This window comes from Anas platyrhynchos, chromosome 3 (assembly GCF_047663525.1).
Source record: "Anas platyrhynchos isolate ZD024472 breed Pekin duck chromosome 3, IASCAAS_PekinDuck_T2T, whole genome shotgun sequence".
NCBI lineage: Eukaryota > Metazoa > Chordata > Aves > Anseriformes > Anatidae > Anas > Anas platyrhynchos.
The window spans coordinates 74511329-74525571 of NC_092589.1; the positions used below are offsets into that span (position 1 = coordinate 74511329).

At 48.5% G+C, this 14243-nt stretch overlaps 1 protein-coding gene across 8 annotated transcripts in view; it reads right to left on the reverse strand.

Moving 5' to 3' along the window:
* PRDM1 (PR/SET domain 1) overlaps positions 1-14243 on the reverse strand; it is a 111098-nt gene that overhangs the window by 16452 nt on the left and 80403 nt on the right. For 4 of the 8 annotated variants that reach the window (XM_072036148.1, XM_038177114.2, XM_038177115.2 and 1 more), the window contains one exon: positions 6396-6644. In XM_072036148.1, the coding sequence (XP_071892249.1) occupies positions 6396-6578 (183 nt within the window). In that variant the 5' untranslated portion in view covers positions 6579-6644. Of the gene's footprint in view, positions 1-256; positions 459-4334; positions 4677-6395; positions 6645-6902; positions 7973-8045; positions 8179-14243 lie in introns of those variants that run through there. The other 4 variants (XM_038177116.2, XM_072036149.1, XM_038177120.2 and 1 more) reach the window with 4 other exon arrangements.

A 14243-nucleotide genomic window follows, 5' to 3' on the forward strand; every position in this document is an offset into this window, starting at 1 on the left:
TTTCAGCAAACAAAAATATTCAAGAACTATCAATCACTTCACAGCTACCACAGCCAACTATTCTGCTAAGTTAGGAATTGGAATGACTGTCCCTCCAGGTCAAAATGAAACCTCACCCACCCCCCCTCCCTTTCACTCTGTACCCTTCCTGATAGCTAAAAGGAGAACAAAAAAAAAAAAAAAAAAGACCTACAATCCTCTCATCAGCGGTGGCATACAAAACAGAATACGAAATGGCTTTGGGACATGTACTCACAGATCACCCTCTTTTATAAAAAGGAGGCAGCAGTTCCGGTAACACATGTCAAGTGGGTTTGGTCAAAAAGGCGTAAGGGTTTTGATGAAAATGCTCCACTATGCTAGGTCTAAGAAATGTACTCTAGTTGTTCAGCTTCCTTCTTGACAGTAATTATACCAAAAAAAGTCACTGACCACAAATCAGGAAGCAATTCATCATTATTCAGAAGAACGTGCCTTAGAGTAACCCTTTGCAAAACACTGCTGAGTTATTGGTTTTGTCTCCCTCTGTTCCTCAGCAATCTTCTTAAATTTAATATAGCCAAAGAATGTTTAAAAACCAGCAATTCTGTAAACCAAAAAAAACCAAGACTTTGCAAGATTGATCCTCCTTCTCAGACAGGGTGAAAAAGGAAGGTAAAAAGCCCATTAATTCAGTATTGTAACAAAACTTTTATGGCAAAATGTATCAATCGTGTCCCCTTCACACATCTTGCCACTTAAAAATTGCCTTTTCACTCACTAGGATCTCAGAACAAGACCATAATAGCAGAGGTTGTTGATAAACACTGAGAATGGGGATTACTGCTGTCTGTACTCGGCAAGGAATCAAGGTTCTTACCAAAGCAGATTAGCAGGCATCAAACCCTGCAGATAGCTCACTTCTGTGAGCTTTTATTTTCTTTGTAACAGCCCTTCACGGCAAAGGACAGTAAAAACCTTGGGCTGTAGGCACCACTTCACAAATTAGCTGAGCCTTGTGATTTTCTCATGCTACATTTTCTTCTGTTGTCTCACCTTCGGTGTGAGAGAGGAGGAGAGACAGAGAAATACTTGCCTGTGTACTGGTTAAAAATTCCAGTAAACAACTAGTGCCCAGCATAATTTCACGTTAGATGTCAAAATAAAGGGAACGAATAACAGCCACAGCATCAAGGAGATAATCCACCCGGAAACAGATTGCTGGGTGTATGTGGTGTGGTTGTTGTTTGTGCCTGTCTGTGTTTTAACATGTGTTTCAGAACACCACACCAAAAAAATAACGTCAACAGTAGAGGTAGTTAAATGCTCCATTGATCTCTGCATCTGGACTGAAGAGAGAGAAAAGGGACTTCCAGAAATTTTCCTACACCTACCACAAGCTGAAACAAGCTCAGTGGCTCGGTTTTATTTTTGTCTTGCTTGTGCATTTCTCATAGAGAGCTGAAAAAGGCAGATGTTCTTCTCATCTTCCCCATATATCTTCATTTACATCCATCTGGCCTCTCAAGAAAAGTTCACAACCAAGCTACAGCACACCCTACCAGTTTGACTGCGGGGTAGCTTGAGTCTCTTTTCACGGTTTTAAAATATCTTGCCCTTAATTAAAATGACTTTAATGAAATTCTCAGAATCTCTAGAAGTCACTCCTTGAACTAGTCAACTTGAAACACTCGCTGTGCACTGGTGGCTCTGACACAGCAGATACTTTTTGATATCCACCTTAGATACAGCGTTTGCTTCTCCCCCGGTGCAGCAGAACATGAAGGCAGCTTCTCGCCCCGTACCTATGGGAAGGGTGTTTTGGCAGAAGATGTTCTGGGCGCTTTGTTAAACTGGTCTAAAGCTGCCCAGCTGAGTTTTACCCAAGGGTTGCTTTCTGATCAGTGATTCTTGGCCTCTGCTGTGTCCCCAGGAGCTCAGCCACTCTGTTCAAGCAGGGCTACCCTCCAGGAGAGGGGCACCATCAGTGCCAAGCTAGCACAGGGCTCCACGCCACCATCAGACACCCTGCACTGCCAAAAGGGGCTCCTGCCCCACTGTGGTGGCTTCAGGGGGTGCTCAACAGGAGCCCCCTTAGTACAGAGCCACCAAGGGCTGTAGGCTCAGCAGTGAAGGAGCCCCACATCAAGCCCGAGGGGAAGCTGGCTCCCGGCTGCCGGCAAGCCATCGCAGAGAGGCATTTCAGACTTGTGTCCACCAGGTGTCCTTCAGCACATTTCTCCCTCTCTGATGAGACCTTGTGAAACAGTCTCAGGGCAGGGAACCACAGAGGAGCGTGGCCTGAGCTCTCCCTGCACAATTAAAAGCCTTCTGCCCTTATGCAGCCTCTGCGAGCGTGCCGTGCCTCAGCCATGCAGGAAGGGAGCACGATGCTATTTGCAGAACACCATCTTCTCTACCTACAAACACTTATCCCCTCTCTCCTCAAGCTACAGCCACTTAAAAACTTGTAGCACTCCCGCAAGCGGGCCTCTGACACTCCTCTCCTGTCACTACAACATCAGTTGTACCACGAAGGTTAAATCAAACCCGAGCATCACCACGTTTAACACCAGCTCCCGGCACTGCGGGATGGGGATGCGCAGCGGGGACCCACCCTGCCAAGGGGGTGCCCACGGTGGGAAGAAACAGTGGCTGCACCCTGATGGGGGGCTGCAGGGAAGGAGCCCAGTACACGGGGGCACGGGGGCTGCGTGGCGGGGAGCACCCAGCCCAGGGACGGCTGCGTCCCTGGAACTGACCAGGGTCCTAATGCAGCGCCGGGGGCCGAGCTGCCGCGCCGGCCACCAGCCCTCCTGCTGAGACGTTTTGATGCTCCCGTGCTTCGTCCGACCCCATGGGAGCCCTTCCAGGGATGCTTTATGGGCAGCGCCGACCTCCCTGCCATCTGAGCATATCTATCTTCATCAGCAGGGTGGGTTGCATGGGTTGCAGCGCGCATCCCAACCAGCCCACAGTTCCCGGACGAGGGAGAGCGGGTCTGAGTCTGAATTTGGTATTAAAAAGCACTTTAAGAGACCAACGCTCCTACATCTTTGTGTGGAGCGAGGGCACTGGAAGTAAACAACGACTCCTATGAATTCTGAAAGAGGAGGATGTTTTGCAATGGGGCCAATAAATTGCTCTAAAAATAACAAGAACAAAAGAGCGAAATAAACCTTACTGGCTTCAGCACACTGTGAACTATCAGTATTTTCCAAATGTAAATCAGGGCAGGCCATCGTGTGCCCTGGAACAACACAGATTTTTCTTCACTATGAGATCTACAGTTGCATAAGCCCACATAAATTCAACCCCTTCACTCAGCTAGCACTTTTCTAAAAGGGATGCCATGAGAGGAAATGTTTCCAGACTGCTTCCTCTCTGATTGTATATTAAAAAAATAAAAGAAAAGCAGTGCACGAGAGCAAGTCTCAGAGGTCAGACGGGTACACTTGGCAACAGTTCCAAATCACCGCTTCAGAATTCAGCGTCCATCCCTTATCAGAGAAATGCAACAAGTCATGGGTTTGCCGAGATAGGTTTCTCCCTGTCAAACTCACGGACCGGGATGAGGCACTAGCAGTATTCGAGACAGCAGAATAACTGGCCCTTGGTGTCCAGAAGGGCTGTTTGCCCTCTAAGGACCGAGACTAAAGGGAAAAATTATCCAAAAAAAAAGCTTCTAAATGTTCACATGAAAAGGATTATTCACGGATGGCCTGATAGAGTGTGATTTTGGCCCCGTGTTTCCTCATTTTTTGTCAACTGTGAGAACTGAAGCAAACATACATAATTCACGCATAGAAATAAATAAATGCCTTCGTGTAAATCTAGCCGCCTGAAATGTTACAAGCAGTAGTAATTCATTTTTCAAAATGCTGACACATACTGTGAACTCATAATGAAAAATGCGTCCTTCAGAAAAATCCCCGATCAAGATCCAAGAATAAACAAGAGTATGATGTGTCACGGACTCCCTTGCAAATTCAGTAAACCTTTACAGAGGCGCTACTTGCTTGACAAAGCATGCAAGGGAAAGAAACACAGAAAGCAACCCTCCCCAAACAACAGCAGTTGTACTTCCTCCCTCCTAGGCAGGCACGCAGTACTTTTCCTACTCCAAATGGAGATACTGTGCTAATCATGACAGCCTTAGCAGTCCGTGATCTAATCATGACAGCATTTAGCATTTCACAAGCGATGTATTATATATGTTTTTGTCAATAAATTGACTCAGCATTTAAAACTCTCAGCCAGATGAAGCCACAGTTCTCCCGAAAGTTAACAATGAAGACAGCTCACATCTGAAATCCACTGGCAAACACGCACGCATGCATCCCCCAAAGTCTTACCTCATCCTATTGCGAGTGAAAAAAAAGCACCCTATCGGGCTGTCAGGACGCCAGTGGTTTTCCATAAGGTCAAAACCAGGATCAGGCTCCCTCTCTGACCCCACAAATGCCAGTGTGTAAGGGCAACACACAGCCAGTCCCAATCCCACTGAACAAAATCAAACTTGTAAGGCAGATAGAAAAAAATCACACTTCAGGTCGGGAGTTGCGAGAAGGCAAGCGGGTTATGCCATTTGCAGCTATCTCACTCCACAGACAAGCAGTAGAGGAGTGACCTGTCCATACATTTACAGCATGGGAGCTTTCACATTAAAAAAAAAAGAAAAAAGAAAGGCCCTTTCTTTCAGGGCTATATTAGAAATCGCCAGGGCTCAGAAGTTGCTATTGCTCCTGACGGTAGGTGCTACTTGGTGCAAATAAATGAGCACGGGGAACTTGGGAGAACAAAAGGAGGATGTCCTATATTCAGACTCCCACTAGCAAGGAGCTGTACGGGTCACGCTTGACAAGGCAGAAGTAGGAATCTCTCAACGACTTTTCTTTCCCCCCACCTCCTTTACGGAGATCCTAGCAATCCTCCCACCCCGATTCAGTGAGCTGCACTACAGCGCGAGGAAATTGCACGCTGGTGTTTCCAAACACACCACTGGGAATTTTGAAAGCTCCTCGGACACCCGCTGCCGCGGCAGCAGAACCAGAGCCAGTAGCCTAAACAGCCAGCCCGTCCCCGGATGGCTGCCCGGACAGCCCAGAGCTCTCTCTGCATCGTACGCAGAGCCCTGACTTTCTCTCCCCCCAAAAGTAAGGCCTGTCTCCCGATGCAATAAGGCAAAACAAGGTTCGCACTTTTTTTTTCTTTTTTTTCGGGAGCGCGTCCTCCCTCTGCCAAGTTCTGCGGGGCAGGGCAGGGCAGATGCGAAGAGAAGAGTGAGTTTACATGGGAATTTAGCTTTAACCTCTTAGCAAAACTTCCAGGCATCGTACGAGGCGCTGCCAAGCTAAATTCCGAGGTGCCAATACCCTCCAGCCGGGGGTCCGGCCCTATTTCTGTCTGCAGGATTAAACAAGTACCTGCTCTGGAAGGAAGCATTTGATAGGCACGGATGAGTGTACCTCTTCTTTTCAGCTCTGTGGTCAGTGTGTTTAGCCAAAGTAGAAGCACAGGTAATAGCTGCTATACCACAGGTCTCAGCACAAGGAGAAATGAAGGGTTGTCCCTTGGGTTATTACCCTGCCGAACATCACACCTAGCTATAATAGCTACTCTATATGAAGGAGTAAACACAAAACCAAATTGCTCATCCGGGCTCATTTCTTTCCAGCCCTTCTGAAACAACAACAAAGAATGTACCCACTCCAGGGACGAGGATAGGACGGACTCGCACGGCCAGCTACCAGTGAAGATACTGGCCCAGATAAACACAAGTTAATTTAAGCTACGGCCATCCTGCTGTCAAACTTGCTGCAGTTCTACCATCACTTCCTTAATCGATATGCCGGTGTTTTTAAGAATTTAGGAAGTCGGGAACACAGCAAGCTCATGAAAAGAATAAAGCAATTTCATAACCAAAGGGAAAACAAAAAGAAATAATTAAACACATTTCCAGGAATTTGTTTTTTTTTTTTCCCTCTACTTTTTTCTTTTTTTTTTAAAGCTATTTATTGGACAACCGAGGCACTTTAATCTCTGAGCCAGAGGCAATGAATGGTCCTGGCAAACAGCAGTCTAGAAATTGGCACAGAGAACTGCCCCACAGTTTAAATATGCTTATTCAGATGCTGCTCAAATTGTGTGAAAATTTAACTGTTTGCGCATTGGTACAGACCCGGCTTGAGGGACAGGCTGGCTGCGAGTTCCAATGAGCATACTACAGGACAGATGACCAGTTTGCAGGTTCTTAAAAGCAATATGAGGGTCCTGTCTGAAAAGTTGGTGGGCAGCATTTGGTGGTGCTGGTGCGTGTGTGCGTTAAAGAGTGGCACCGGGGTGAGTGCCCGCTTTCCAAAGCGCTGAGATTTGGCTCGTCTGACTCCGACCTTCCCCAGAGCATTGCCGCTTACCTCTTTGCAGTTCGATGCGTATTTGAAAGTCAAGTTCCTTGGCAAGGAAGCCTCTGCCTGAGTTAGGGTGCCTCCGTCGGCGCTGGGATCCCATGGGTGGTCGTTTACAATGTACGTGCACTTCTCTTCAAAATCGGCTTCCGTCCACAGAGTCATGTCAGCATCCTCCATGTCCATTTTCATTGTCCACTCTCTCCCTTTCACCAGATTCTTGAAACTCACAGCGTCCGAGCTACACTGTGTAGCAGCCTGGAAAATAAGAAAACAGCCTTTAATCCTCATTGTCCTTCAGTGTTGTGGTTTCCGTTGAGACAGCGTGACTAATACAGTAGTCTGTGACACTTTAAAAGCGTACGCAGGATAGTTGGTACAGTTGAGTAATAGCCAAAAAGCAGTGTAAACTAAGCTGCTCTGACTGAAGCAGCGCCTTAAAATGCCAGCCTCGGTAATAACGAGGAGGGAACGAAAACAAAGAGGAAAAAATCCCCAGGCTGACAACTGCTTTACCTTTTTCAGACCCTCTCCTTAATGCCTCAGAGGAAAAAAAAGTGCTCCATGCCGAAGAAAACGCGGGGTCATGGCCGCGAGACCACTTAGTTGCCTGTGGAAAGGCTGCCTCAGAAAAGTGTCACAAACAAGGAGAGGAAGAGGAAAGGAGCTGCTGTCTGCGTCTGAATGAAGCTAAAAATGGAAAGCGCATGTTGGAAGAGCGGAACCCAGCCTTGCCTTTTCCAAATGGGGAAGCCTGAACTTTCCCACCGGCTTTCAACACACAAACAACTTTCAAAACAACCTGCCCCCCCCCCCCCCCCCTCCTCCTCCTCCTGACGTCCCCTTATCCTTTGGCATGGGAGGCTGAGAGAGCCGACATCCTGCCAGCATCACTGCAGCGACAGCCCTTCACAAAGCGCTGCAACATATTCCCGGGGACCAAAAAAAAAAAAAAAAAAAGAAAAAAGAAAAATTAAAAAAAAAAAAGAAAAAAAAAGGAGCAGGGGGGGAATTTGGAAAAAAATAGAAAAAAAAAAAATTCTTGTATCCCTTTTGATTTTGACGGCGCCTCCGAGAATTACTCGCTCAAAGCACTCAGTAGGATTCCTCGCAAGACCAATTCCTCCTTCCAGTCCTCCTCCCCTGCCCCTTTCTGTCCGGGGCAAAAGCTGCGGGAGGGCGCCCAGCGCCGGGCAGGTAGCAGGACGCTGTATCCGCAAGGTAAATAAAGGACCAAACTCCGTGCCTGCGCCGGGAACGGCGAGCAGCCGGCCAGGCGAGCTCTTCCCTTCTTTTTCCTGTCCTTTTTGTTTTGTTTTTGGTTTTTTCCTTCTCGGCAAAGGCAGCCAAATTCCCGGCAGGAGGCACGGCGGGGCGAGGAGCTCCCAAAGCCCCGAGCCGGGGGCTGGGGGGCGCCGGGCACCGGCTGGAGGGGGCCGGGGGCGCTGCCCCCCCGGGGACAGCACCGGCGGCCTCGCAGCGAGCCGAGACGGGGACGGCTCCGGGAGAAAACCCCCGGGGAGCCGGCGCCGAGCTCGGGGAGCCGGGAGCGGGCTCGTCCCGGCGGGGAGCCGCTCCCCCAGCCCCCGGTCCCCTGCGGTCCCCCCGCTCGGGGAAGGGCCGAGCCCGGCGGCGGCTCGGCGGCATCGCGCTCCTTACCGGGGCTGAGTCGGCGAGCGTTTCCCAGCAGAAGCCCCCCGTCCGAGGCGAGCCTGGCTCATATCTACCGAGTAAACATTTCTCCTTCCTTCCAGCCGCTGGGTCCCCGGGAGACTGACTCACACCTAGCGCCTCCGCTCCCTGCCGCTCCTCCTCCCGCCGCAGACAGGTGCTGCCCGCCGCGCTCGTTGCTTTTGCCTCTCGGAAACACTGGAGGGCTGAGTGCGCCAGCAAAGCTCTCGGCAGCCCCGCTCCCCTTCCCTCCCTGCCCCGGCTTCCCAATCAGCCGCCCGCCGGGTGCGCCGCCGGCCGCCCGCGGGAGGTGGGGCGATACCTGCAGCCCCAGCCCTCGGCGCCGAGCCGGGCAAACGCGGCTCCTTTTGCTCCTTTTGCCCCCTTTTCGGAGGTTTTTTGCTCTTTTTTGCCCGGCCAGCAGGACCGAACGGCTGGGGAGAGCCGGGAGCCGCCGCTGCTTTTGCTACCAGGGGACCCCTTCCCCACACGGGGACCCCTTCCCCACGCAGGGACACCCCTTTTACTGCCAGACATTCATTTTTTTTTCCGTGCTGTTTGAATCCCACAGCCCCAAAGGTCCCCGTTTCACCCCCACCCCTCCCCTTTAAGTATACAGGATGCTCTAAAAATTGCACCTCCAAATGCCTTCCAGGTTACAGAGCAGGGGGTTGAAACGCTGCTTTAAAGCCCCTACTGTCAAATCGGAGAGATTACAGAGTTTTGATATGCCCAATCCAGGAGCCTCGTTGTTTTGATTTTATGCCTTTCTAGACCCTCCTTCTAATCAACGTTTGTGAAAGGAATGAGGAAAAACCCCTCTGTTTCTTCCTTTAAATAAAATCTCCCTCTCCCAACAGAACAACAGGGAAGCTCGGGAGAGAAAGGCAAAGCAGGCGGCATTTTAAACCTTGACACCTCTTTTGCAGTGTGGTAAAACGAAAATAAAAATAAAAATAAAAATCAGCACTGGTCCTTGTGAAAGGCAACAGGCAAGGGATGATCTGGGAGCATGCTGGCCGTGGAAGGAGGGGTGGAATAGTAATTAGCGGACCCTGAACCCCATTTCTTCCTCCGACCCAAGTCAGCATGTTGGCTGAAGGAAGGACATCCTGTGATGATGGCATACAATGTCCTGTTTGTTTATTATTAAGAGCATTCCTGCTTCTCATTACACAACAACCAGATGCCTTACTTCCTTCAGTGGTCCTGTCCCTTCAGTGAGGAATCCTCCAGCCCAGAGGAACAATGATGCACAGCTCCATTTATAGCCGTCCATAGCCCACTGCAAACACGAGCTGGTTCTCCAAGAGGCAACTCTCCTACCTCGCCTTCTTGTATCATGTCTGAAAACATATTTCTCACTGCTTCCCCAACACTTCGTTTCACATTCCTCTTCTGAACAAACACATGCTTGTATTTCGGGGCGATCGGGACGTTATGTATTTCTTTACAGGAGGGAGAAAGGAGGAAAGAGCACGTTTTACGCAGCCGGATGCCTGCCAGTCTCTCTGACAGGTGTACACACATATCCCTTTCCCTTAACCTGCTCCTCCTCCCCCTGATAAAAAGTCGGGCGAAAAGGATTTACTTGCCATTTTTGGCCTGCGATGCCGAGAATAGTATATCTGGGTAAAGACCTTCCGAAGGCTCTAGCACAGGAGGGCTCGTGGCAGCAGACATAAGTAGGGCAACTGCTCGCAAGCGAGTGTCCTGGCTTAACTTCCACCCCTGCGTAATTCCACAAGAGAGGTGGCCCGAGCACTGGGCTGCGGGATGTAAACGTAATTGGATATACACAGTAAAACCGAGGCACATCCAAAACGAGGTCTAGGAAGGCTCTGAAGTAGGAAGAACCATTCATTAAAGGAGAGAAATCCGGCCTACTTGATTGGGTTAATTAACTGATGCTGAGTCACACCGCATAGAACAGAAAAACAATGTAGTCATACTGAAGGTGATTATTTTACCAAAAAATAGTCTCACTTTGAGAGGCAGCTGTTTCAGAGCTTTTCACTTCCCTGTTAGCTTGAAAAAAGAAAGGAGGGGGCAAGAAAAAAAAAAGAAAAAAAAAAAGAAAAAAAAAAGGTTGATGCATTTCCTTCACAGCCTGATCTTCTTAATGTGAAGGAAAGCTGGAGAAAAGCAAATCTCTCTTTCAAGGAACTGAAAATGCTTTTGGGGCCAGAGGAGAAGAAGAGAACAGATCAGATCAGATGAGGTGAAATATCCATCAGGACAACAGGAGAATGGCAATATCACAGGTCAGTACAGATCTCTCCCCAGGGCCAGGGGAGGCGAGTGCAGCCCGTGCAGTGCACGGACTTCAAATAACTCCGTGGCACACTCTGAGGCTAGCCCGAAATTAGCTCCAGGTGTTTCAGCGAAGCTGAGAGCAGCCTGATCCCAGAACTACAGTGGTGCAGAAGGGATTTCGCTGGCACGCAGGGCTAGCCTAGCGGTGTCTGATCTGGAATAAAAGTGAGTTTATCAAGAAAGAAGAGACAGAAACAAATTGCTAAGAATGTGTGCCGAAGTCAGAATCATAAAAGAATCTCTGCTATTAAGAAATATATAGATTGACCTTCTGACCTTCCTCCTTAACAGAGAAACATAAAAAGACGCCCTACTCAACCAGCAGTTTTCTGCTCTTTTATAAAAAATCTTTCATAGCAGTAGCTGCTATTGTCTGGAATGTGCAATCTCAAACTGTTGTTCATTTCAAAAAAGAACATTTTTAGTCACATTTTCATTTTTTCCTTCTCGCTCATAGAAAACCTCAATTACCTTATTAATCAGCATTTCTTAGGCAGCTCTCTCTGCAGCAGCTTTCAGCCTGGCAACAAATCATGAATGGCCCTAACAGCTCTGATCTCAGAAATCCCCATCCATTTCCTTTGATGCTATCACCACTTCAGCTCAACAACAAGCCGGCGCGCCTCAGCCTCAGCTGCTGCTGCTGCTGCTGTTCTCCCTGCGCCTGCGAGAGCTGTAATTGTAAGGGGAAGAAGGAGGGAAGGGAGCTGGCTCTAATAGATGAAACTGCTTCAGAAAGTCGGAGGGGAGATAAAATGCACACGAGAGATTAAAGCGCAGTCTCATTTTCACATCCTCCCCTTCCCCTTCCCCAAACAAGGTCAGTGGCAGATTGACCACATCAAGGGTAACTACCAGACCCACCCCCATTTCCCACTTCCTGCATGTAGGCATCCTTGTGCTGGTAAACATTTGGGGACCAGTTGTGGTCATTACTCGGGGAAGGTACACGATGTAGTCGCACGACTGCACATCTTTCAAAAGCCAACTGAGAAAGAAAACTCGCAGAAGAGCCTCTTTCAAGATCTGCTGAGATACGCTCACGTTTCGGGGCCGCGGTTCTGAAAACGTGGCCACTGCCAGAGCCGGGGAAAAGACACCCAGCACAGCCCAGCGACTGTGTGACGGGACGAGCTAAAGCCTTCTTCTCACACAGTGGCCTGACCTTTGCAAAACACAGCCTATAGGCTTCAGATATGATCTCAGAGGCTTTGTATGCCCTGGACTACTCCAGCCTGGGACTGCCTATAAGGAGAGAAATTAAAATTACGATTGAATCTACATGAAGGTTTTTGCAAGGGCATTTGGGGTGGTGTATGTTGTAGCCAGGAGGCTTTTGAATTAGTACATGCAGCTTTCAGGGACTGCCTTTAATTACAGAGCACCCTGGTCATTGCCTCCTAGCACTTCCAAATGCCTTTACGTTTATTTTTGTCTCTGCCGTGCAATAGCACGAGCAGATCTTTTGGCTGCACTCTCAGCTACTGCCTAGTGCAAGCCTTGGTGGCTCCTTTGATTTCACTGCTCTTCTAACCTCTAAGGAAATTTTCATTAAACAGAGAAAAAAAGGAGCTGAACTAAAATACATGTCCCTTTCTGTTTCCAGCTATGCCTTATTAAAAATACTGTTCAGATGACTTCTGAATAAGCCCAAACTGCCCTCGCTGAATGGAAAAAACAGCCTTGCAGCACGCAGAAGCGAGAAGTAAACTTCAGCCATTTCCTCTTGTTGGGGCTCGAGTTTGAGGAAAAGGAGCCGAGGTTGTTTGGGCATGCTGTCAGGAGGGTGAGAAGTCACCGTGAGAAGTTGGGCTTCTCGTTGCTGTGAACACAGCCAGGCAGCAAAGACGAAACAGTGTGAAGCCACTCGCTCTTGTTTCCCAGGAGGCAAGCTGGGGTGAAGGTATTGAGAAACCAGCAACAGCAGCAGCAGCTTTGTCATTGCACTTTTTTTTTTTTTTTTCAGAGTAGGAGAAGGCAACAGACTTCAGGGGCTGGAAGAGGAGAATTGACTAATGTAAGGAGCCTTCTCCCTGACCTTTATGAGAAGGGAAATGTCTCACAGTGAGGACCACAGATGATTTCCTCTTGGTGACCAGCAGCCTTCCCATCACGCTTGGGAGTAATGGTGGTCTTGGGAGAGTAGGGATGACAGCCAGGAGCCCACACAACACTTGTGTTGTCTTTGTGTGCTTCTACCAACTCAGATTTATACTGGACAAGAAAACCCGAGCACAAAAATCTACCTTCCAAATTTCTGAATATTCTGCCTGTAGCAACCAAGCCTGTGGAAAAATGAATTAAAACAGCTTGGCCCATTCCAACCACTTACCAACCGCACTGGTATCAGAGCACAAGCATGATAAAGGAGGTGTGTTTGGGGAAATTTTCCTAATTTCCAAGCGTTATGGAAGAGGGATGGGATGCTATACATGCATGTATATATTAGAGGTGTCACTCCTATGAATATGTCAGTCTTGTCAGCCCTGCACCCACCTCACAGCAATCTGAAGTAACAAAGCCAGCTCAGAATTAATTGCACGAATTCAACTTAACTGCCTCTTCCCAACCTGACAATCCTGACACGTTTTAGGGCATCCTCTCCTCATTTGGACCATGGTGAACCTCAGTGAAACTTCAGACTCTGGCCCTGCACCGTTCTGGTTTCATTTCAAGTGCTCCCCGGGCTGCTGGGCTGCGTGGAGCTGGTGAGCAGAGCTGAAACAGGGTGAGATCCATGGGTGGAGGAACCACGCCACTCTTCTCAGACAAAGGACTGGCCACTGAGCACATTTCAAAACAGATTAACGAAAACAACAGCTCCGCACCATGACAAAATGCATACGGTGGAAATGAAAATATTTATCCACAGATTATCAGGGACCCAGCAATGCTGCTACCACGCACCTAGGACCAAAGGATTCAAAAGAGTGACAGCACGTCACCGGTTAGGGAATTTGGCTGGGACGGGCTGACTGACCACACTTTAAGCTTCTCAGAGTACAGTTGTCATTTCTCCACCTTTCCTAGCCCACAGTGGTGAAATAACAGTCTTTTCATACCTGTGTGTTGCGTGGGGGAGGGAAGAATTCCTCTGCTATTAAACACCACTTCTCATTAAACAGTTGACACCTTATCCTTCTTTAAATGTTGTAATGTTTACTTTGCAAAACCCAGGAAAGCTTTTAAAATAAAGATAGCCGAGAGATTCTTAAGCCCTGTGTCCTTGCTTATCTGCTCTTTATCAACCCGCTATTGTTTCTGGAGGAGCTCGCTGGGGAAGGTGGAGCAAAGGGGGTTAATGTTCAATAGGTATCTCTCGGCTCCCCTGCAGGAATTGGTGCTGCTGACAGAAGAGCAGCACTGGGCTCTTGGCTACTTCCTGCAGAATGGGACAAGCCGCAGAGAGAAAAAACCTAGGGCTGCAGCTCCTTTTTTTTTTTTTTCCTTTTTTTTTTTTTTTTTTCTCTCCCAAAACAACTAGTTTGAAAGAAAGACATTGTCCTTAGGAGAGATAATCCCACAATAGAGAGTCCATTAGAGGTATTAAAGCATTGGCAGCGCCTGATCTACAAGAAGGGCTCTGTCCTGACAATAGACAATTAAAGCTGATAAATCTGCACTACTTGTTGCCGTTCTAATTCCTCGTAATTGTATGCTACTTGTCCCTGCCTCCTGCGTCCAGGGATGAAGCATGCTTCTTTAATCTCCAGAGTACCTGACCTAGTTCCTATGTGGTCTTTTCAGGACCTGTTTTCTTCCCATCTGGACTTCCCTCCTCCTCTCCTTCCCTGCTCCCCTCCCCGAGGCATTAAGAAGAGGTTACGGCAGAGGGCACGGAAAACATCAGCACACAGCACCCGGATCAAT